We start from the raw sequence: 20,461 nt of genomic DNA, 5'->3' as shown, positions 1-20,461 counted from the left end.
TAGTAAAGAAAAATAAAACTTACTTCTCTGCTTCTCATTCATATCATGCGGCTTTCACTCGAGGGGCCCATTTAAAAAGAGAGGCACCGGCCCACCTCAATTTGTTCCCTTTTTTTTTTCTCCTCTACCTTAAGAAAACAAAAAACTCAAAACCAGCAAAACCTCTGAGACAGCCAGAAGCTTTCCGCGACTTGTATCATCTTTATTCACCTATCAGCATCGAACGGTTCAGATTATTCCAACAAAGTCATCGGCAAATAAAACAATAATCTTCGCCTGAGAAAAACTTTTCCCCAATCGGAGAGAGTCTAATTAGGGTTCCTGAGAGCTTCTTCGAGATGTGGCACGAAGCGAGACGATCGGAGAAGAAGGTGCACGACATGATGGACGCCGCTCGGAAACGAGCTCAGCGACGAGCTATCTTCTTAGCCAAACGCCGCGGAGACCCCATCCAATCGATCCAAGCCGTTGGATCCCGCTACAAAATCTTCCGCGACGACGGTCTCTACCAAGCCACCGAGGATCAACAGGGCCTGTAAATAAACTAACTCTCATCCTTCGATTTTTCGAATTGGTTTCTCAATTGACTTTGTTGAATCAGGATACCGTGGAACGGGAAGCAGGATGTTATGATCGATAGGTATTGGATTAGTTCTTAGCTGTTTGATCGATTTCGATTTCGATTGAATCGTTTGTTGATAGTGTAGTTGTAATGTGCAGATTCGATGGACGTGCTATGCTTGATTTTGTGAGGGAGGCTGGTTCGAGAAGCATGCGGCTGCATAAGAAGTCGGAGGAGGAGGAGGAAGTTGAGGAGTTTGTTAATTTTGAGCGTTATCGGGATTTAATTAAGCATCGCCGTAGAGGATGTCGGTACCTTCTTCCTCTACATTCTCTTCAAAGTTGTTTTTAATTCAAGGAAAAATCTTGAGTACAGTTGAGATAAGAGTCAGTGGGATAATGCTGAGTACTGTGAACAGTTTCTGATGGAGAGGGTTTGCTACACGTTAATCAAGAGCTTGAGGCTAAACTTGCTGCACCCTTCCTTGGGACAAGGTGTGTTTTCAACTTTAATCTTCAAGATTTTGATTACGAACTAAAAGCTCGAGTCTTTTGATCATTATTGATCTTCTAGTTAATGTGAACATCTTTTTTTTGTTCCTTAGACCACAACAAGCGCAAGCACCTGCAAACAAAGGCACGTATTCACAGGTTGGGTTTTCATATGGTGGAAACGGGAAAGAGGCATCTTTGGATGCGGGAGAAGATGATGATGAGGAGGAGGATGATGATGAGGATGAGGAGGAAGATTTTGATAGTAATGACAGCGAAGATGAAGGAATGGAAGCAATTGCGAAACAGTTTGGGGTGAAGCGGTATGGGTGGCTTGTTTATATGGATAAGAAGGCAAAGGAGGAGGAGAAAAGGCAAAAGGAACTTATCAAAGGCGATCCTTCTGTTGTAAGTTGCAAGACCCATTTTGATTTGTGAAGTTTATGGCTTCCTTTTATTTTTGCTTATCTAACGTGGATGAAATCAAAATTTTATGAAAATGTAGAAGAAGCTAAGTCGAAAGGAAAGAAGAAAGGTTTCTAGAATAGAGAGGGATAGAGAAAGAGAAACTTCAAGGAGTTTTGGAAGGCACATGATTCAGCATGATCCCTACAGGTAAGACAGTGCCTCAGTTACATAAGAAGCAAAAGTCCGTGGATTTTTCAGCTCACTGACATGGTGCTTCTCTATTCACAGGGAGTCTCGAAGGAGTCCTACTTATGAGGCTTATCCGCGCTCAAGAAGGTTTTTCCCTTACTAACCTGTTCTTATGTCATACAATCTATGGAAAGTGATTGCTTATCTCTTATTGCTTCTGTTCACAGATCAAGATCCAGATCCCGGTCATATTCTCCGTCATACTCAAGGCGGAATGGTCATGGAGACGACTCTGGCGAAATTAGCAAGCCAAAAATCGAGTATATTACAGAATTTGGAGGCTCAGGAGACGTGGCAAGTCCAAAGTTTGGAGGATATTCTCCACCGCGTTCACCACCATCTCAAACTGACCTATTCAACCGGTCGGAGCACTCAACCTCTAGTTCTTGCAAAGATAGCCACTTACTCCCCATTTATTGTTCGAGGAAACGTTTGTTGTGTATATTAGCACTAGATTTTGGTTACCTGTGACATCAAGGGAGAGACAGAAGCTTGCTTTCTGGAACCCCTTTTATACTCTGACTGAATCTATGGAGTAGGAAATTATAATTTTGTATTTCCCTGCAGACCATCGTCAGGACATATTCTTGAGGCGCTGCATGTTGACCCTGCATCTGGTGTATCGCTTGAGAAAGACAAGATTGTTAAACTACCTAAACCGTCAGTGAGGTATTGTCATGATTGCGTATATCAAGTTTATTTTGGTGGCATCTGTCTCATCCTTTAGCTTTTGTATTTACAGTACTTCCTCAGCACTAGCGAAGCTTTCAAAAGCAGGTACCTCCTTGGGAGGATCTTCGAAGCAAACGCCAGCGGAGAAGAAAGAAACTCCGCAAGAACGACTGAAGAGAATCATGAACAAACAGCTAACGCAACAGAGTAAGAACTTAAAGTGTTCTTTTGCATATAAGTTCACTCCCATTTGCTATTAGAAACTGAGATGGTGGATGGATCATATGTGTACAGTTAAGAAGGACACTGCAACGGAGACTGCTAAAAAACGAGAACAAGAGAAGCAAAGGCTGGAGAAACTAGCGGAAACAAGCCGGTTAAGTCGGAGTAGACATCGCAGCCGTAGTAGGAGTTATAGTCGATCACCACCACCGAGGTTGTTAATAAAGTTATCATTTTGTGCTTCGTGATTAGAGTGGGGATTTATGAAGATGACAAGGAAGTCAGAAGACTTTTTCGGTTCTTAAAAGCTCTGACTGGATCTGCTCTCTATCGAGACACTCACCTACACAGATTTCATCATGTCCTCCTTCCAATTTGGTTTTCTTTAACTTGTAAACATGTTTTTGTTTGCAGAAGACACAGACGACGCAGAAGTAGAAGCCGAAGCAGGAGATCCCGCAGGCACAGTTCAAGATCACGGTCTAGGTCCCCGTCTAGGTCACCATCACGCTCTCCTAAACGCTCGCGCAGACGCTCTTCCTCGTATTCAAGGTCTCCGAGGTAAGAAGCAAATGCAAGCTTTACATGTTTGAACAAAATGGTTGCTTTGCCTCGTTTAACATAGTTGAGTATCTTGCAGGCGAAGAAGCAGGACAAGGCACTGAACTATGAAGGGAAACAGATGAAGAGGATTATTGAAGCCAAAAGACTATATGTTTGCCTCTTGTCCTATATTTTTATATATTTGTTATGTGTGTTTTCTTGTTTTCTTACTTTTCTATCCTGAATAAAGTTCGACTGCGACATTGTGTCATACTATAGCTGTTTTGCATCAATGGTAGCAAACAAGAATTAAGCTTTCAGATGGTTTGTTTTGGTAGTTTATCAGATGTTGAAACTAAAAGCTTAATTTTAGTAAATGAATAAAGATATAAAGCTTGTTTTAGTCAATGGATGTAAAGGTAATAATACATCAGCTATAATTGTTACAAATCTACAATAATAAAGTTTTGAACATTGATTGATATTTTTGTCAATCATTTAATTTAATTATTATGTAGTCAAAAATGTGTTAGTTGAAATCTCTCTTTCTCTGTGTTTCTTTCAATACGGATATGATATTCTTATAATGGTTTGAAATTTGAATGAAGGAAAAACAAAGAAGTTTAACGTTGAATGTGATATGAGAGGATTCGCTATTTTACATGCGACCTTAAACGATTAGTCTGGTCTCTCTCTGTAGATATTTTTCATAACATATCTGTGACAAAAGATAAGAACGATCTGAATGAAGGAGAAGAAAAGATCAAACGTCGAATGTGGTAGGAGCGGAGTCGCTATTTGTCATGCGTCAAATATGATACGTGGGTTTTTTTTTTATAATTAGACCCATATTCAGAAATATTTTTTATACAAATTGATGGGTTTGTTTTGTTCGAAAAATCAATGCCACATTAAATAACAACGAGAGACTAGTGTGTTTTGTCGTCTGTGTCTCTGTGCTTGATCATCCCTATGCTTTCAATACATAGTAGCATAACGTGATAATGACTCCGTGTTATTTTTTACTAACGCTTTCAAATTTCGCAACTTCATGAATAATCAACAATTTGAGGAATTCAGATCTTTGGAACTGTAAGTACTAAAAGCCGAGATGAGAAATGCCACGACAAACGAGATTGCTTTATTAAAGGATGTAAGTAATTATTAAAACAATGACGAATTAAGTATGTTGGTATATCCGTCGTATATTACATGTGAAATGTCTTCAAAAGTGGCTACTTCGAACTGCTAAGTACTGCTCAAACTGTAGTGTATAAAACAAACTACTAGTTTGGTAACTAGTAATAAACTTGTTAAACATCCGTAAACACAAAGTCTATAATGTTAGTATTGAACTAGTACTAAATGAAGGTTCTAGAATTTACGAACTCACGGAGTTATTTCAACTTATATTACCTCCACCAATTAGAACTAAAAGCAGTGTTTCTTTATTGAGTGGCTACGATCCTTCTTTCTAGGTCTGCAGGAAGTTACAGTACATACAAATCTATATAAGAAAAATAGTTAACAGTTAAATAACGTAAAAAAAGTTAAAAAGGAAAAAGCGGGAAGCCTATTAACAGAAACGACAAAAAAGTGTCTGAAATGTATCGAAAGAACAAACAAAAGAGCAGAATGGTCACATGGGAAGAGTTGTGGCTTTGTGTAACGCTGCAGAGGATCAAAACAAATAACAAGGATAAAAGCTATAACGGAAATTTTTTTCCCCGTCCAAATCTGTTAATCATTTTTCTTCATTAATTTTATTTTCCATTTTAAGAAAGTTTAAATTGCATTACCTCAAAAGAAGTCAATTTTAAATTGATTTTAATGTTAAGAGATATCTTGTTTTCTTTTATCATCTTTTTTTTTTCTTTTATAAATTCTATCGATAGAGTCGGTCGAAACACGCTTAATGATACATAGTGAATTGCTGGCTACTACGTTGTCTGATCCGAATTTAAAATATTTTTCACCTAATGTCAGAAGGTGAACCGATCATCTGTTACAATTCACTATATAAACCACTTATACCAAAACTCAAATCAAAATTGACCAAAAATGATGATAATCTAATTCGAACGGAAATAAAAAATAGTACACACCAAGCTTTTTATCACCTAATCAAAAATACACACCAAGCTTTTTATCACCTTTTAATTGTTGAGTTTATGATCGGACCGGCCACGGACATTTGTCTTAATGCTTACAAAACAAAAACTCTCCCCTCTCTCTTTGGTTTGATCTGATTTGACTCTCTCTCTCTCTCTCTCTCTCTCTCTCTCTCTCTCCTCATCTCTATCTCTCTCTTCTCTCAAAGTTCTCACCTTTTGAGAAACACAAAAGTACATTTCCTCTACTCTTTATTCAGTTTACATCATCACTCTCTCTCTCTCTCTCTTTGAACACACTTCAAATCTCTCCGGTCAACAAAGAAAAATGAGTTCAGTTTCTTCATAATAAAGCTTTTCCACCTTTAAATCTGAAAGATTCTTTCTTTTTCACTATTCTCTGCAGACAAAGAGATGAGGAAGACATCTCTTTCTTCAAACAGCTTCGGCGGCTTCCTAAGCCCCGGAGCAGCTCCGAGTAGCTACTCCGACAACAAAGGCTGGAGCTCCGAGAGAGTCCCCCACCCTTCCTCCTCCACCGCTTCTTCCACTCCCACACTCAACAACGGCCACGGCCCTCGCCGCCACCTCGGCTCCTCCTCCGCTTTAACGACGCCGTTTTACAGCGGCAGAGCCGTACCTTCCAAATGGGAAGACGCCGAGCGGTGGATTTGCAGCCCCGTCGCGGCTTACCCGCCCGGCGTCTGCGCAAACCTGAGCTCTCAGTTCTCCGAACAGAGACGGCAGAAGTCCAAAAGCGGCCCCATTGTTCCTCCCACGCTCCCTCATCCTCCGCCGTATTCTCCGAGGTTGAGGGCTATGGAAGCAGCTCCTAAAGGTTTAATGGTGTCTGGCTCGCCGTTCTCTACCGGAGTCTTGGAGGCTGAAAGGGTTTTCAGAGGGAGTGTTGGTGGTAGTGGTGGTGGTGGTGGACATGGACATAGCCGGAGCTGGGTTGATTTGATGAGTGAAGAGACTTCTTCTCTCAGCTCCAAAACTGATACTGGTAAGCTCTCTCTCTCTCTCCTCTTAGAAAGTTTCAGTCTTTACATCAAAAGAGACAAACTTTTGACAAACCCAATCAAGATAATCTTGAAAAGGACCAAACTTTGAGGTGATTGTTGTGTAGTTATGTCCAAAGATCTAAGCTTTATTGAATTTTATGCAGAGGACAGGAAGGGTACGGCGGCGCAATCTCCGGTGGTGTCAAGAAGAGACATAGCTACTCAGATGAGTCCAGAAGAGATGAGTCCTGATCCTCAAGAGCTATTATCTCCACCGTTGGTTGTGTCTGTGATTGATGAGACTCCTCCTCCTCCTTGTAGAGGAGGAGGTGAAGTGAGGGAAGTGAAGATGGATAAAGGAGCTAAGATGATTAAGCGTCCAAAGAGAAGAGTCATGTCTTCTTCTTCGAGGGTTGTTATGAGGAGAGAGGAGCAGCCTCCTGAGGTTGAAGACAACTCTGAAGCTTCTGCTTCTTCTTCCTCTTGGGATATCTCTGAACCTGCCATGACTCTTTCTAAGTAATTAACCAAAACTGAACCAACCAGCCAATGACTTCTTCTTATTGGATTAGCTTATTAATGTGTTCTGTCTTTGTGTTGAAGGTTGCAAAGAGAGGAAGCGAAGATAGCAGCTTGGGAGAATCTTCAGAAGGCTAAAGCAGAAGCTGCCATTAGAAAACTTGAGGTCCTCCTCCTTCTCTACCTTTTGTATAGTCAGCATGAGCAGCATTGTACTGAATCTTTGAATGACAGGTGAAGCTGGAGAAGAAGAAGTCAGCATCTATGGATAAGATCTTGAACAAGCTTCAATCAGCGAAGTTGAAGGCGCAGGAGATGAGGAGAAGCTCAGTTTCAGTGTCCAGTGACCATCAACAAGAACAGCAACAAGTCTCTAGGAACTCAGTGAAGATCACTCATCTTGTCCGGAGACATACTTTCATGACGCCTTTCATGGCTTGCTTTGCTCCTCGCGTTGATTGCAGAAAGTCTCCATCTGCTCTCTAGTTTCCATTCTTTTTTTTTTTTTGTTTTGTGAAAGACAAATTTGAACAAAAACAAAAACATTTGTACACTGCAAAATTTTCTTGTAAAGCTTTTGATCTGTTCCCAACTTTCATTTCTCTTCACAGTACCTAGGTCTGCGGGTTCGGTTTCTTTGGTTAGTTTGGGTCTTTTAATTCGGTTAGTTCGGGTCGGTCAAAATCTAAGTGAACAAAAAATAAAATTAGTTTCCGGTTAGTTCGGTTTCAAAAAATTTAACCAAAATTTTTGGTTAAATATTTTTGTTACAATTGAATAAAATTTGAAAAAAAGAATGGTTAATTTCAGTTATTTCGATTCGGATTTTTGTTAGTTTGGTTTGGAATTTTGGTTAAAAATTGGTATTGCTAAACTTTTTGGGTCGGTTCTGTTCGGTTAAAAATCCCAGCGTTAGTAATACCATCACGAAAGCAGGTTTCAGTTATTCCCAAAGGGAAAGAAACATAACAAATAAATTGATCATTGAGGATTCAATAAATCTATCTGACAAGTGAAGTTTCAATACAACTGACAAAGCCAAAAGCTCAATGATAATGTTTGTAAGGTGTGCATTATTAGTATGGCCGGTACCTCCAGTCTGATCTTGATTGTCTTGCGCTCGGCATTCCATATCCCAACTAAGTAGAGATTTTTAATCAAAAAGCATAAGAATCAAATCCTCAACTACAAAGCTTTTTTTATTTACCTCTTGTCCACAGATTTCATGAGATCTCCGGGATACACATCTGCAACACCGTTTTCAGCAAAGGTAGCGAACCCGAAACCTCTATGTCCACTTCTCTTTGGGTCCTGTTAACAACAAAAAGATGAATGTGCAAACATGTTCACCAAATGTTCTCAGTGTAACTCTATCAAATCCAGGAGACACACCAAGCTAAAGATGTGACCACAAAATCTTCAAAGTATTATAAGAAATGCAATTAAATAAGTAGGATAGATTTCACCTTAGGCATGTACAGGTCAGTGATTTCACCATACCTCTCAACAAAGATCCTTGTCGCCTTTTTGGCAGGCTGTCTCATCTCTTCCTGTCACAATTAACATAAGTTATGAAACATAACCAACCCCTTTTGAATAAAAGAACATAAGCCATATGGAAACTACTAACCTTTGGTGTAGCAACTTTGACTTCCAAGATTCTGTTCCCCAAAACATGTTCACATTTCAGAGCGTCCTTCCTACAAAGCACTCATCACAGTTATGCCAATGGAAGAAGCATCTTGAGATGAAGCAAAGGTGACGTATCCAAAGCCACGAGATCTTCCAGTTGATCGATCCTAAACACACAAAAACAAGTTTTTCAGATGATGACTCGTAATTGAAAAGCAAAACACCTTCATGACGATGCAATCCTCAAAGTCACCGAACTTGGACATGTAATCTTAACATCTACAAGTAATCATTCAAAAGTTCACAAAATCAAAAACATATAAAAAATATCAATGCGATTGAGCAAAGAAAAACCACAAGCTTCCTTTCCATGAGATGAGCAACCGAAACAACATTTGTCTTTTTTGTTGTCTTAAGCCCATCTTGATAGTTACATAAAATTTAGGCCTTTTAACTGATCCCTCATAATTGGACCTTCAGTTATCTTTGATTTATTTCATTTTAAAATCATACATAACAAAGCAAATATTTGTAACCATTTGGTGCATTTATGTATACTCGTTTCATGCTGCAGCTTTAGCTCATTTGGGCACTAACTCTATCATCATGATCATACTAATACCGTCTCTGGTTTACAGCACAAATTCAACTTCCTGGTGCTCAAGGCCGGTCATGGCCTAACGCTCGTAAGACCCATACTTTAGGCACCAAATTTTGTCGGCATATATATATATGTGATGTTTGTATGAGTCTCTTTCTCTGGCATATAGTAGTAGGTGATAAATTAACTACATGGTGCCGTTTCAAGTTCATTCTGGTAGCCCTCATGGCAAAAGATTATATACTTTTATACATCGCTTAAAATTCTAACTCAAAATTAGTCAAGGTTGGTGCATCTAATAATGAATGATAAACTGTTGATTTTTAATAATAAGATACCAAATCTATTCATTCACAGTTCTTCTAAAAAGTTGTGGCTTTGTGCATTTCTACTAAGAACTCACGTCTCTGAGTCCTCTGCATCTTCTTCTTCTTCTTCTACAGTAGGAAGCGAACCTTCTCTACTAAAACCAGGGTTTAGGAACTTGCCTACGAAAGCCCAAAGCTTGTAAACATCTTCAGAGTCTGTCAAGAAGCTAAGAGAAGCTGTTCTACAATTATTTTGACCATTACATAATTTATTCTAAAAGATAATCAATATTCACAGCCATATGAAAAATAGTTCACGTCAGGAAAAAATAATCAAGATCTCTCCTCTGGATATTTACCCTACTTGAAAAAACGCAATTCACATGGTAGATCTTGAAACAAACGTGTAGAACTACGAATCTACCTCATGCATTTCTTCCAAAGTATATAAAATCATAACTAAATTCATATTCCTTTATGCTTACGTGATGGAAAAACATCAAAAATCTGTATTCACAAGACAAAATTGTATGTAAATCATTATATAAACCTGTTTAGGTATGGTGCAAATCTATAGTTGTGTTTCATAAGCGATATTTTTATATTTTGTTAAAAAAAACGCGTGATGCGCATGGCAAGGAAGAAATATCTTAAAGAAGGCAACAAGAAGAGTCTTCTTCTTCGTTCTCACCACCCACGTTTTCTTCATTTGCCGCTATTTTATCTCGTGGCCAAGAGCAAATAACAAATAACTATACAGTAATAGGCCTTATATCACGTGCATCAATTCCACAACAATACACTAGTGTTCACAACAAACTTTGCATTTTTCCTTCTTTTTACAAAAAAAAATTAAAATTAATTAAAGTGAGTATATATATATAAAGACAGAACAAGTAGAGTTGCAGAAGAAAGTACAGAGAGAAACTAACTGTTTCGTAGACTTTTTATTTCTCTGTGCTTTGAGTTCTACAATTAATGGAGTGGGTTCGTCGAGAGACAATAGGTCACGGGAGCTTCTCCACCGTTAGTCTAGCCACTACCTCCGCAAGCTCAACCTCCTTTCCTCCCTTGATCGCCGTGAAATCCTCCGGAGCAGTCTGCTCCGCCGCGTTACGCAACGAGAGAGACGTTCTTGACGATCTCGGCGACTGTCCGGAGATCGTGCGGTGTTTCGGAGGAGGAACGACGGTGGAGAACGGAGAGGAGGTATACAATCTGTTTCTCGAGTACGCTTCCGGCGGAAACTTGAGGGATAGGATCAAGAACTCCGGCGAGGGGCTGCCGGAGTTCGAAGTGCGGCGGTTCACGAGGTCGATTGTTAAAGGGTTGCGTCACGTCCACGCGAATGGTTACTCTCATTGCGATGTGAAGCTTGAGAATGTTTTGGTGTTCGGCGACGGAGGCGTGAAGATTTCCGATTTCGGGTTGGCGAAACGGAGGGGTGTGGTCGTGGATGAGATCAGAGGAACGCCGCTGTATTTGGCGCCGGAAGCGGTTAATCGCGGCGAGTTTGAGTCTCCGGCGGATGTTTGGGCGTTGGGATGGTGTGTAGTTGAGATGTCGAGTGGCAAAACGGCGTGGTGTTTGGAGGAAGGAGTTGGGAACGTAATGTCTTTGATGGTTCGTATCGGTTCGGGAGATGCTCCGAAGATTCCGGTGGAGTTGTCGGAGGAAGGGAAAGATTTCGTGAGGAGGTGTTTCGTTAAAGACCCGGTGGAGAGATGGACGGCTCAGATGCTTTTGGATCATCCGTTCTTAGCCGTTGATCATGATGATGAGAGAAGTAGTGGTTCACTGAGGTGTGGCGATGAAGACGAGGCTTCGGTTTCACCGAGAGATCCTTTTGATTTTCCTGATTGGAACTCGGTTAACGATTCAGTTACGGTCTGCTCACCGGTTAATTGTTCACCGTTCAGTTATTTGGTATGTTTACCAAAGGAGAGAATCAGTGGGTTAGTTTCCGGGAATGTACCTGATTGGTCGGTTTCATGTGATTGGGTCAACGTACGTGAGGTTGAAGGGAGTAGTACAGTAGTTTAATTAGTGGAGAAAGACCAAGTCACATGATGGAGATAATTATGGGGTTAATTAGAGAATTGACGGTCTTGATTTAATCTTTTGTTAATTAGCTCGTTGACTATTGTAAATGAATATTAGATTATTTTTTGAAAGAACACAAAACTTTTTTTTTTTGCCATTTATATACTCTGCTTAGTGTTAACCAATCAATGTATGTAACACAGATTCTTACTCGTAAAAGATAAAAAAAGTTTGATTTGTTATTTGTCGGTTATAGTTAACTAATGAAAGTGTCAGACGTTGAAAGATGGAATAATTCTTTTGCCACCGAGTAAAGTCACCAAACTTTGTATTAATGGACTCGAAGCTTGTTTTACATGTGTGAAATGTTTCGAGTGTAACTTAAATCAAGAGAAAGAGAAAGAGAAAGAGCAAGAGAGCAAGAGAGCGCATGTGTTTCTATCTCCTTTCATTGCTCATTTTGTTGATATGGGGAGCCAGTTTGAAAGGGTCATCATGTGCTGCTGCGCGAACACCATCCGCTTCTCCTTGAATTTGGGCCTTTAGGTTAGTTTTTAGACATTATAATTGGGTTAGACCCAATACATTTGAGCTGATTCTCATGAGCTTGTTATTGAGAAAAAACAGTGCAAACGAGTTTTGTGATAACGTCTCATACTGATTCTATAATACATTTTGTTTTTACGTCCTACAATTTCTATTCTTTAGTATACATGTTGAGTATGTAATAAACAACTAAATAATAAACCAATAATCAAACAAATAACAATGAGGTTGGAGATTTGTTGTTTCTCATTATTTTATTTTATTTTTTTGAAAAAGTTTTTTTTGTTTCTCGTTGTTGTATATGTATTTATGTAATTTGGTTACAATCTAAATAATAAATAATTTTCAGTTAAAAAAAAAACAGAACCATTGAGCTAAGAATGTAGCTATAGAATTTCGGCATTTGGATTGGTTTTTTAGACATTATAATTGGGTTAGGCCTAATACATTTAAACTATCATGAACTTGTTACTGAGGAAAGACAGTGCAAATACCATGTGGGTCAATTGACCCAGGTGTTTCTTATTAAAAAAAAACTACTTGTATATTTCATCAAAAACTTGGTAAGTTTTGTAAATTTTAGGTCAATGACCCCTATAATATGTGTTAATTTTGAAATTACCTTCAAATATTTTCCTACCTTGTGATAACGTCTCATATTGATTCCATAATACATTTTGCTTTTACATCTTGCAATTTCTAGTTTTTAGGATACATGTTGAGTATGTAATAATAATAAGCTAAATAATAAACCAATAATCAAACAAATAACAATGACGTTGGAATCTAAATTCTGAATTTTTATTCGGAGAGATGTTGGTGAATATCATTATGAGACAATGTTGTTATACAAAAAGGTGAGATCAAGAATTCAGAAAATGGCAAGGCTGATACTATGGTTATATCTTTGTTTTATACAAAGACCGAAGCAGACAAAACTACAACTGTGAAATCTAAATGCAGCTCACCGACAGGACATAGGAGCTTCATTGAGCCAGAGGAAATGGATGAAGTCATACAACTTGGCACTTACACTAACCTGTAAAGTGTAAGTAACCAATTAGGTTTTCCTGAGACAAAATAGGTTCTCCCCTTTACGTTCTTTTTTTAATACAGTAATAAATTTGAGATTTTTCAAAATTTCTCAGTTCTACTTTCTCTTGATGGTGCAAAGAAAATTTATTTTATCTATAATATGAGTGGATGCTTACGAATCAATGCAGAATGTTTGACGATATATCGAAAAAATATCTTACAACATCATTATCATTTGATTAGAAAAGTTATTTAGACATTTATCTATAACTAGAGGCCCCAATACAATGCGACGATGATCTAGAAAATTTACATTACACCATGAACATAATAAAAGTTAAGTCTTCTTTTATATAATATCTAGTAGGTCCAATGACTAGTCTCTAGAATTCATGTTAACAACAACAAAGATATAGAGAATTATAAAAATATAAAAGACGCTAAATGCATTTTCATTGTCATGCAGCTTCGTTGCTTGCGACCTAAGAAACAAGAACGCATAGAGCCCCCCAAACTGAGAATGAGGTTCAAGTAAGTCGATCTTTTATCTCAGGATGTTGTCCATCAAACGCAGCATGTTCTCCTGCAAATTACCAAAATGTCGGAACATTTTTTAACATTGTCTCCCGTCAATGTCTTATAAATTTCTTTAAGATTCAGAGCCAATCTTACCGGTTAGGTTTGCGTTAGGATGACTAGTGTTCAACCTCTGATGAGTTAACCCGCCTTCTCGACTCATCTCCTATTAAGAAACAAATATATTTTCTAGTAAGCAAACTAGCTTTCAAAAGAATCTAACGTTTATGGAGTGAAAATGTGATAATTTAACTAACACACCACATGTGGAGAAAAGTGAGGGAAAGGTCCAAAGTGACTCCGGATGGAAGGCTCCATCGTGTATGCAGAAGGCATGTTGATCATTTCCGGTGCATTAGAAGTAGAAGCATATTGATTAGAGTGATTAAGCAGAGGATCACCGGTTGTTTCTGGAGGTCGGATCTGTGAGAGTTGCAATGGGTGTAATGAAGTTCCAGGTAAGCATAAAGGATGCAAGTTTAGCCCATTCCTCATTGTCAACATCTTCAAATATCAGAATAAATAAGAAAACTTGTCATCACCCGCCACAGATAATAGACCAATATATATTTAGTTATAACAAATTAATTAGTTAATCTTTAAGTGACCTGAACTTGGAGCTGAAGCTGTTTCAGATACTCTATGGCTTCATCAAGCATCGAAGCCTTATCCGTCTTCCCCCAATGAAAACAACGGCATGTATATTGTACATCAGAATCGGAGGAAAAAAAATGATTCATGTAAATGTGTGTTTATATACATAATAGTACCTTATTTGAATTAGGGATGAGACTTTGTAAAGCTTTCATTTTTTCATTGATTCTACTTCTTCTCCTCTGTCATAAAAAGTAGGTAACATTAATCTCAAGTAAGAGTATATTGTGTCTGAAAAAACTTATAATTATGGGAGAGACTAGTTAAACTAAACCTTTTCAGACAAATTATGAACTTCAGCAGCTCTGCACCTCTTAGATGAGTTACGAGACTTCGAGGGAAGCTCATCATCCACCACAGCTTCTACTCCTTCCTACTCAGGTGTGCATTATAATTAATTATCAACATTCAGACAATTAAGGTGGGAAAAAAAAAGAGTACAGATCCGTTAAGAGAAAAATCACTGTTGGTAATTTTGTCGGAAAACAGACAAAGATGGAAACTCTTAGAACATGCAGAAAGAGACAAAGTTTCAAAGCAAAACCTCGCTTTCGCAGTCATACTCGTCGGTCTCGTTCCCGCTAGCTCCAAGGGAAGAAGACGAAACACGAGTCCCCGAGCTGCTCCCTTGAGCAATGTTGTTACCACCGCCGGGGAAACCATAACACCCGGCGGCGGCGGAGGCGGCGGCGGAGCCGATCAAAACGTCGGAGAAATCAACGGCGCGCTTCGACGCCGGTGTAGTAGAAACGAAGCTTCTCGGGTTGTCTGCATGCGGGTCTCCCTGAACCTCTATCGCCGCCGTGGAAGCCGTCGTGGTCATGGCCGGAGAGTAGTAAGAAGGTAACGGAGAAGAACGGTCGAAAATATGCCGGAGAAACTGAGAAATCTCGTCGGAAGATGACGGAGGATGATGATGATGATTGTTACTATTATTACCACGAGTGTCGTAAATCGAGGTATTAGTTGAAGAAGAAGATGATGAAATCAATTTCTTATTATCTCCCATTATCTCTTCTTTTGTTGCTTCACCTCTCTCTCTCTCTCTCTCTCTGTGAACGATTAAAAGCAGAGTTTTTGATTTTTATGGGCAAATGGAGAAGAGAAAATAGAGTAACTGTCACGCGCCAGCTAAGACACAAGGGTTATAATGATTGGACTGTCACCGAGTTCAAAGTTTAGACTAGCTGTTACTGTAGCAAAAGCAATGAGTTCGTGTTTTTTTTTTTCAAACAAGGCAAGTAACATTATAAAAAGAGTTTTTTTTTTCTCTTTCTCCTTCTCCCAAAACTATTCCTCGTCGCACGTGAGATACACTTACTAAACTAGTACTAGCAGTTAGTTTTTATTTTATTTTTTGGGTAACAAATGATACAAGCTTTTATATGCTTTCTTGTAACCCATTGTTTAAAATAGAAGTCTGTATAAAATGTCAAGCATGTTCTATGTGCTACCACGGATGAAACTCTGATAAAATGAATTTTATATTTCAGAGTTTAATTTTGACGGATAAATTTTGAAAAACTTCCATAAGTTTATAGAAAATGAAGTAATACGTCTTTTGTGTTTGACAAAAAAATTCCTTTTTTAAGTAATTTGAACGACAATTCCAATTCTTACTTGTTAGGAGAAACACAGACGTTAATTCTGTTGTATGAAACGTTATATATTTAAAAAAAATTACGACTCGTGTCGTGATAATAAAGAATATACATCGTAGTTGGTTGTTGCCATTTTATTCCATGGACTTTTAAGCCCATGCTACTGACATATGCGTTAAATTAACGTGCGACTTTAAATCAGTTCTTGTATTGCACGATGAATACTGAAAATTATAGAATTTACTGTTCTTCTCAATTATACAATTCATTGACTTAAATGTTTACAATTCTGCAGTTAATGTTAACAAAAAATTTATATATACATATATGATATATCCATATATGTTTTAGTATTATTAGTGCATTTTAAAAAAATGTTAGTATTATTAGAGTTTAGAGTAAAAATATTTCAATGGTATTTTATTTTTCACTTTATAATAGAGTAAAAAATAGATTTATTCTATATATGAAGTAAATTGTTTTTTTTTGTTCAGCGTTATATTTTTTACTCTAAAATAGAATATTATTGGAATATAATTCAATTCTATTATAAAATTATTCTATAAATAGTAAAAAATAGTATGAATCATTGGAAATGGTCATAAAACCAAGTCGCAATTGTTCGGCGTTGTTTTCATACCTTTAGTCTAATACGCATTTCGATTTGAACATAAGATCTGCTTTATCAACTATCAAGATTTTTAATCTACTCTTTTACATAGTATATATGGTGTAAATATAGAACAAACACATATATAGGTTTGTCGTCAGAATTAACAAATTATGTAATTCTTGTATAAATAATGTCCACCTTCACCGTATCTGTGTAGCGGCAAACAAAGTGAATCCCCCGAATTGTTCAAATTGTAGCACATCAATTTAGACAATGGACACTTTGTATCATCAAAAATATAAACATTTATGTTTCTTTTTGTGCACAGTATAAACATCTATGTATATTTAACAGTTTGGTAATGTATATTTAACAGTTTGGTAAAAAAGAATTGTTAATCATCTGGATTTTATAACCGATCTTGCTCTGTAGAGTAAACTATAGATTGTATCAGCTGTAAAATCGAAATCGTCAATATGATATTCTCATTCAAGTCCCAGTTACAAAAAAAAAAAGATATTCTCATTCAAGTTACACAATAACATGTACTGTAAGAATTTACCGTTTGCTATTTTCTTTTATTTTAACTTGCACAGAAAACATCATCACTGCACTTTCTCTTAATGAATGCGCCCTAACTGCATTATTTGTTTCACTGTGAAACATTCAAAACATAAGTACTTAATTATCCTCGTATTTACAATTTCTGAAACAAAGATAAAGCATATGGGAGACAGTTGCTAAAAGCCTGCAGCATTTTTTCAGCAGCTGCCTTCATATTATTTTTATAACGATTTTAATGTCAAAAGCTGATTAAGTGATTATCTGTTTTGATAATAAAAAGAAACCGAAGTAATCCTAGGGACATGCTAGAGTCTGGTTAAGTGATTATATAACAATTTATGTTATTGAGAACATACACGACAAATGATATCTCAAGTAATTGAAGTATCTAGTTAGAATTCAACATGCATGCATACGATGATATGATAAGAAAAAAAGATTAATAGCCTCTATAGTTTTCTAATATCTCAATGAAAGGATGGTTGAGATATTAAATAATCTGTTCAAAATCAGCATGATACACTTTATATCTTGTCTTGATTCAAACAGATAGTTGAATTGGATGTTTTCTCTCGTTTTCCTCTTTTTATTGGTGGTTTGATGGATTTTAAGTCGAGTCTCTGTATGTTAAAAGACCCATACCTCGTTGTCTTGTCTGATTTGAAAGTCCGAATAAAAAACAAAGATGATCCTAAACTTTCTTTTACCTTTTATCCTCGTGTCCCTTTTTATTTAATTACTTGCAAAAAACAGTAATATGATAGTATACTATAACGATCTATGTGCATATCATATGACATATGCAACACACCAAGTAATCCTCTAATATGTACGTATAATATAAGATACGTAACATGAACTCGCACTACTCAAGTTTGATTATGTTTTTCGTACATGTTTGATGGAAGTTTTCAAGTTTCGGAGTCTCGCTATTCATCTCATTTTGTCAATTTGTTAATTACATTAAAACATAACATGATGGTTATGCATAGTTGCATACCCTGTGAAAGGGACCACGAGATCATTAGAATATCTTTCATAAATTCAACATCACACGTCAAATGAGACCCCCGAGATAACTCCCCACTTGGAATCTAATTAGTATAAAGCTTTAATCATCATTTATTCTCAAAGGCTTTTTTAAAAGATGGTTTCAACTTTCAACTGGTTGGTAAAAGTATGTACTATAAAACATTCTAACAATGTACTGGTAGATTAGAGTCGCTAATGACTATTGTCTGATAGTACCAAACAACGCAATCATGGATCGGAAGTTAATATTTTCACTAAAGGCAGTACGCAAGTCCTCCTAAGGGTCGTTTATTCATGATACAATCATCTTGTTAACAACTCAACATTAATATTGATAAAAGAGTGTTCAGTCCCTGTCAAATTGAATTAAAGGTATGTCGATGAAAACTGATCTGCCATTGAGTTGCAATAGGTGTATTTCATTTCTCTGTCTTTTAAACCAATCGAATGTAAGCTAAGAGAAGAAAGGTAAAAAATAGATCTCGTTTAGGAAATAAATCTAAATAAACGAACCGAAACAAATATTAACAAGACACCTAAACTATTGACATATAATTCTCATTTGGTTTGTATAACTCACTCATCAAATAACTTAATAAACCGAGAATATTAAAACAATGAGGATTTGACGATTGTGTTAATAATTCTCGAAGAATAATACTTCAATTTGTAGATTTTTCATTACAAAGAAAAAGATCGGACGGTTGGATAAGCAAGTGGATAGAGAGAGCCTAGAGATGCGCAACAAAATAAGCTTACGTCACAAAAACTAGCATGATCTGACGGTGGGGATTTCACGAGAGATAAAGAGAAGAAGGTGGAAGGTGCTGTGATCCGGTGTGACACCGTCCTTTTAGAGTGTTCCCAAGACGAGCATAAAGTACACGTGTTGCGATTTCATTGTTACATCAGTACAAGCCCTAGCTAGGATCAGACGGTCTAAAGAAGCTGAGATGCTGAGTTTGTGTGTACTTCCGTTGATAAAGTCTAAAACTTTTTGCTTTCGCTCAGTACAACAACAATCCAATCATTTTGACTCTCTGCGTTGAACGCGCGATTCTCTATGCGTTAGTCACACGCGTTCAGACAATCGAAGAACTATAATTGTCAGAAGAATCTTGTTAAAAGATATGAACAATGAACCCAAAAATGTAAAGACAAAATAAAAATACCACTAAGTGTACCCATGTTAAGAAGTTGGTGGAAACTCCATTAGTCAAATGTTTTATCCATGAAAAACATGATTTTCTCACAATTTTGCATCCACACTTCTTATGTCCATACATTTTTTTATATAATTATTGAAATATATAAAATATATATATATGAAAATGAATGTTAAAATATTAGAGAAAAACAAATTACAATTTATTGTAATAATTATACTTTCTTCAAATGTCTTAAACTCTGAAAAAAAAACAAATAAAAACATAAAGACTTTGCAAAAAAAACAAAAAAAAAGTTGAGAAAAAATAAATAAAATAAAAAATACAATCATCCTCTAGTTTTTCTTAACCAAATGTGATGGTTTTCGAGTTACAAAAAGAAAATTTGAAAAGAAAAATAAAAAAAATCGAAAAAATTTCAAAAAAAACATTATATATTTTTTTATATATTTGAAAACATATAATCTAAAATTATTAAATATATATATATATATATATATATATATATATATATATTTATATATATATATCTAGGGTACTAGTGTCATTTTACCTATTAAATGAAATATTTTGGTCATTTTCCTCCTTGTGATCTATTTTTATGACAAAAACTTGAAAAATGTCTATTTATTGGAATTGCCCTAAAAAGTTTCCATTTTTTTATTTTCAAATATTATGTGCTTTCTTACAGTTTTCTCCACGGTTTCCGCTAATGCTACTTCCGGTGAATCTGATGCTTCTTGCACCATGGGTATGTGTTTTAAATCTACTTTTTCTTGTCAAAATAAAAAAGAATCACATTTTCACAAAATTTAAACCTAAAGTTGGTTTTTTCTTTGGTAGCTTCGAAAGACAACCCCAACTGCCTCTTCAACTTCTCCAACATATCCCAGCCGAGGTGGAGGTTATTATGACCAACGTCGTCCTTCCAAAGGGAAACGCCAACCCACTATTATTCCTGGTTTGGAGGTTCCAGTTCATTATCTTAACCAACTACATTTCAAGAATCAAAGACTTTTTTTTTTAAATCAAAGACATTGCTTTATACTACATCTGTTTCATAATAGATGGAGTTTTGGTTATTTGCATACATATTAAAAAAATTATATTTTCTAAACAAAAATCATTAAAATATAATTTAAAACTAATTTATATTTATAAACAAAAATAATAAATACACAATTGGTTACAAAGTTTTTGATAAAGTTAAAGTTAACTAAATATATAAAAACATCATCTATTGTGAAACAAAAACAATCACCTAAGATATCATTTATATTGAAACGGATGGAGTAGTTTATACCCTAAG

At 36.5% G+C, this 20,461-nt stretch overlaps 5 protein-coding genes across 9 annotated transcripts; 3 read left to right on the top strand and 2 right to left on the bottom strand.

The window, feature by feature from the left end:
- The first annotated feature begins 208 nt into the window (after nucleotides 1-208).
- LOC103862710 (CLK4-associating serine/arginine rich protein) lies at nucleotides 209-3,467 on the top strand. 2 transcript variants are annotated; one of them, XM_033286217.1, is made up of 13 exons: nucleotides 209-535; nucleotides 602-640; nucleotides 721-869; nucleotides 981-1,056; nucleotides 1,167-1,461; nucleotides 1,562-1,668; nucleotides 1,750-1,797; nucleotides 1,878-2,072; nucleotides 2,278-2,379; nucleotides 2,453-2,589; nucleotides 2,677-2,818; nucleotides 3,019-3,165; nucleotides 3,245-3,467. In XM_033286217.1, the coding sequence occupies exons 1-13, from the start codon at nucleotides 339-341 to the stop codon at nucleotides 3,267-3,269; spliced, it is 1,659 nt and encodes a 552-aa protein (XP_033142108.1). In that variant the 5' UTR covers nucleotides 209-338; the 3' UTR covers nucleotides 3,270-3,467. The 2 variants fall into 2 exon arrangements, with proteins under 2 accessions (XP_033142108.1, XP_009138665.1); XM_009140417.3 differs by having other exon boundaries at nucleotides 214-535; nucleotides 1,559-1,668.
- A 1,947-nt stretch (nucleotides 3,468-5,414) lies between these two features.
- Nucleotides 5,415-7,387, top strand: LOC103862622. Its single transcript, XM_033286338.1, has 4 exons — nucleotides 5,415-6,264; nucleotides 6,427-6,781; nucleotides 6,866-6,947; nucleotides 7,016-7,387. The coding sequence occupies exons 1-4, from the start codon at nucleotides 5,673-5,675 to the stop codon at nucleotides 7,265-7,267; spliced, it is 1,281 nt and encodes a 426-aa protein (XP_033142229.1). The 5' UTR covers nucleotides 5,415-5,672; the 3' UTR covers nucleotides 7,268-7,387.
- On the bottom strand, nucleotides 7,293-8,325 carry LOC103862488. The gene is made up of 3 exons (XM_033286617.1): nucleotides 8,248-8,325; nucleotides 7,989-8,092; nucleotides 7,293-7,920 (listed from the first exon to the last, which is right to left on the bottom strand). Exons 1-3 carry the CDS (start codon nucleotides 8,323-8,325, stop codon nucleotides 7,725-7,727), a joined length of 378 nt encoding a protein of 125 aa, XP_033142508.1. The 3' UTR covers nucleotides 7,293-7,724.
- A 1,927-nt stretch (nucleotides 8,326-10,252) lies between these two features.
- On the top strand, nucleotides 10,253-11,607 carry LOC103862391 (mitogen-activated protein kinase kinase kinase 18). The gene has a single exon (XM_009140133.3). The coding sequence runs from the start codon at nucleotides 10,301-10,303 to the stop codon at nucleotides 11,363-11,365; it is 1,065 nt and encodes a 354-aa protein (XP_009138381.1). The 5' UTR covers nucleotides 10,253-10,300; the 3' UTR covers nucleotides 11,366-11,607.
- A 1,667-nt stretch (nucleotides 11,608-13,274) lies between these two features.
- On the bottom strand, nucleotides 13,275-16,712 carry LOC103862298 (transcription factor SPATULA). Of its 4 annotated transcripts, none has more exons than XM_033286394.1 (7): nucleotides 14,721-16,712; nucleotides 14,451-14,549; nucleotides 14,293-14,358; nucleotides 14,131-14,196; nucleotides 13,784-14,026; nucleotides 13,619-13,685; nucleotides 13,275-13,529 (listed from the first exon to the last, which is right to left on the bottom strand). In XM_033286394.1, exons 1-7 carry the CDS (start codon nucleotides 15,183-15,185, stop codon nucleotides 13,474-13,476), a joined length of 1,062 nt encoding a protein of 353 aa, XP_033142285.1. In that variant the 5' UTR covers nucleotides 15,186-16,712; the 3' UTR covers nucleotides 13,275-13,473. The 4 variants fall into 4 exon arrangements, with proteins under 4 accessions (XP_033142285.1, XP_033142344.1, XP_033142310.1 ...); XM_033286453.1 differs by having other exon boundaries at nucleotides 13,643-13,685; nucleotides 14,721-16,703; XM_033286419.1 differs by having other exon boundaries at nucleotides 13,643-13,688; nucleotides 14,721-16,690.
- Between the last annotated feature and the right edge of the window lie 3,749 nt (nucleotides 16,713-20,461).

This window comes from Brassica rapa, chromosome A01, assembly GCF_000309985.2.
Source record: "Brassica rapa cultivar Chiifu-401-42 chromosome A01, CAAS_Brap_v3.01, whole genome shotgun sequence".
NCBI classification, from domain to species: Eukaryota; Viridiplantae; Streptophyta; class Magnoliopsida; order Brassicales; family Brassicaceae; genus Brassica; species Brassica rapa.
The sequence above is the reverse complement of the archived record's forward strand: the minus strand, read 5'-3'. Positions and strand labels throughout refer to the sequence as shown.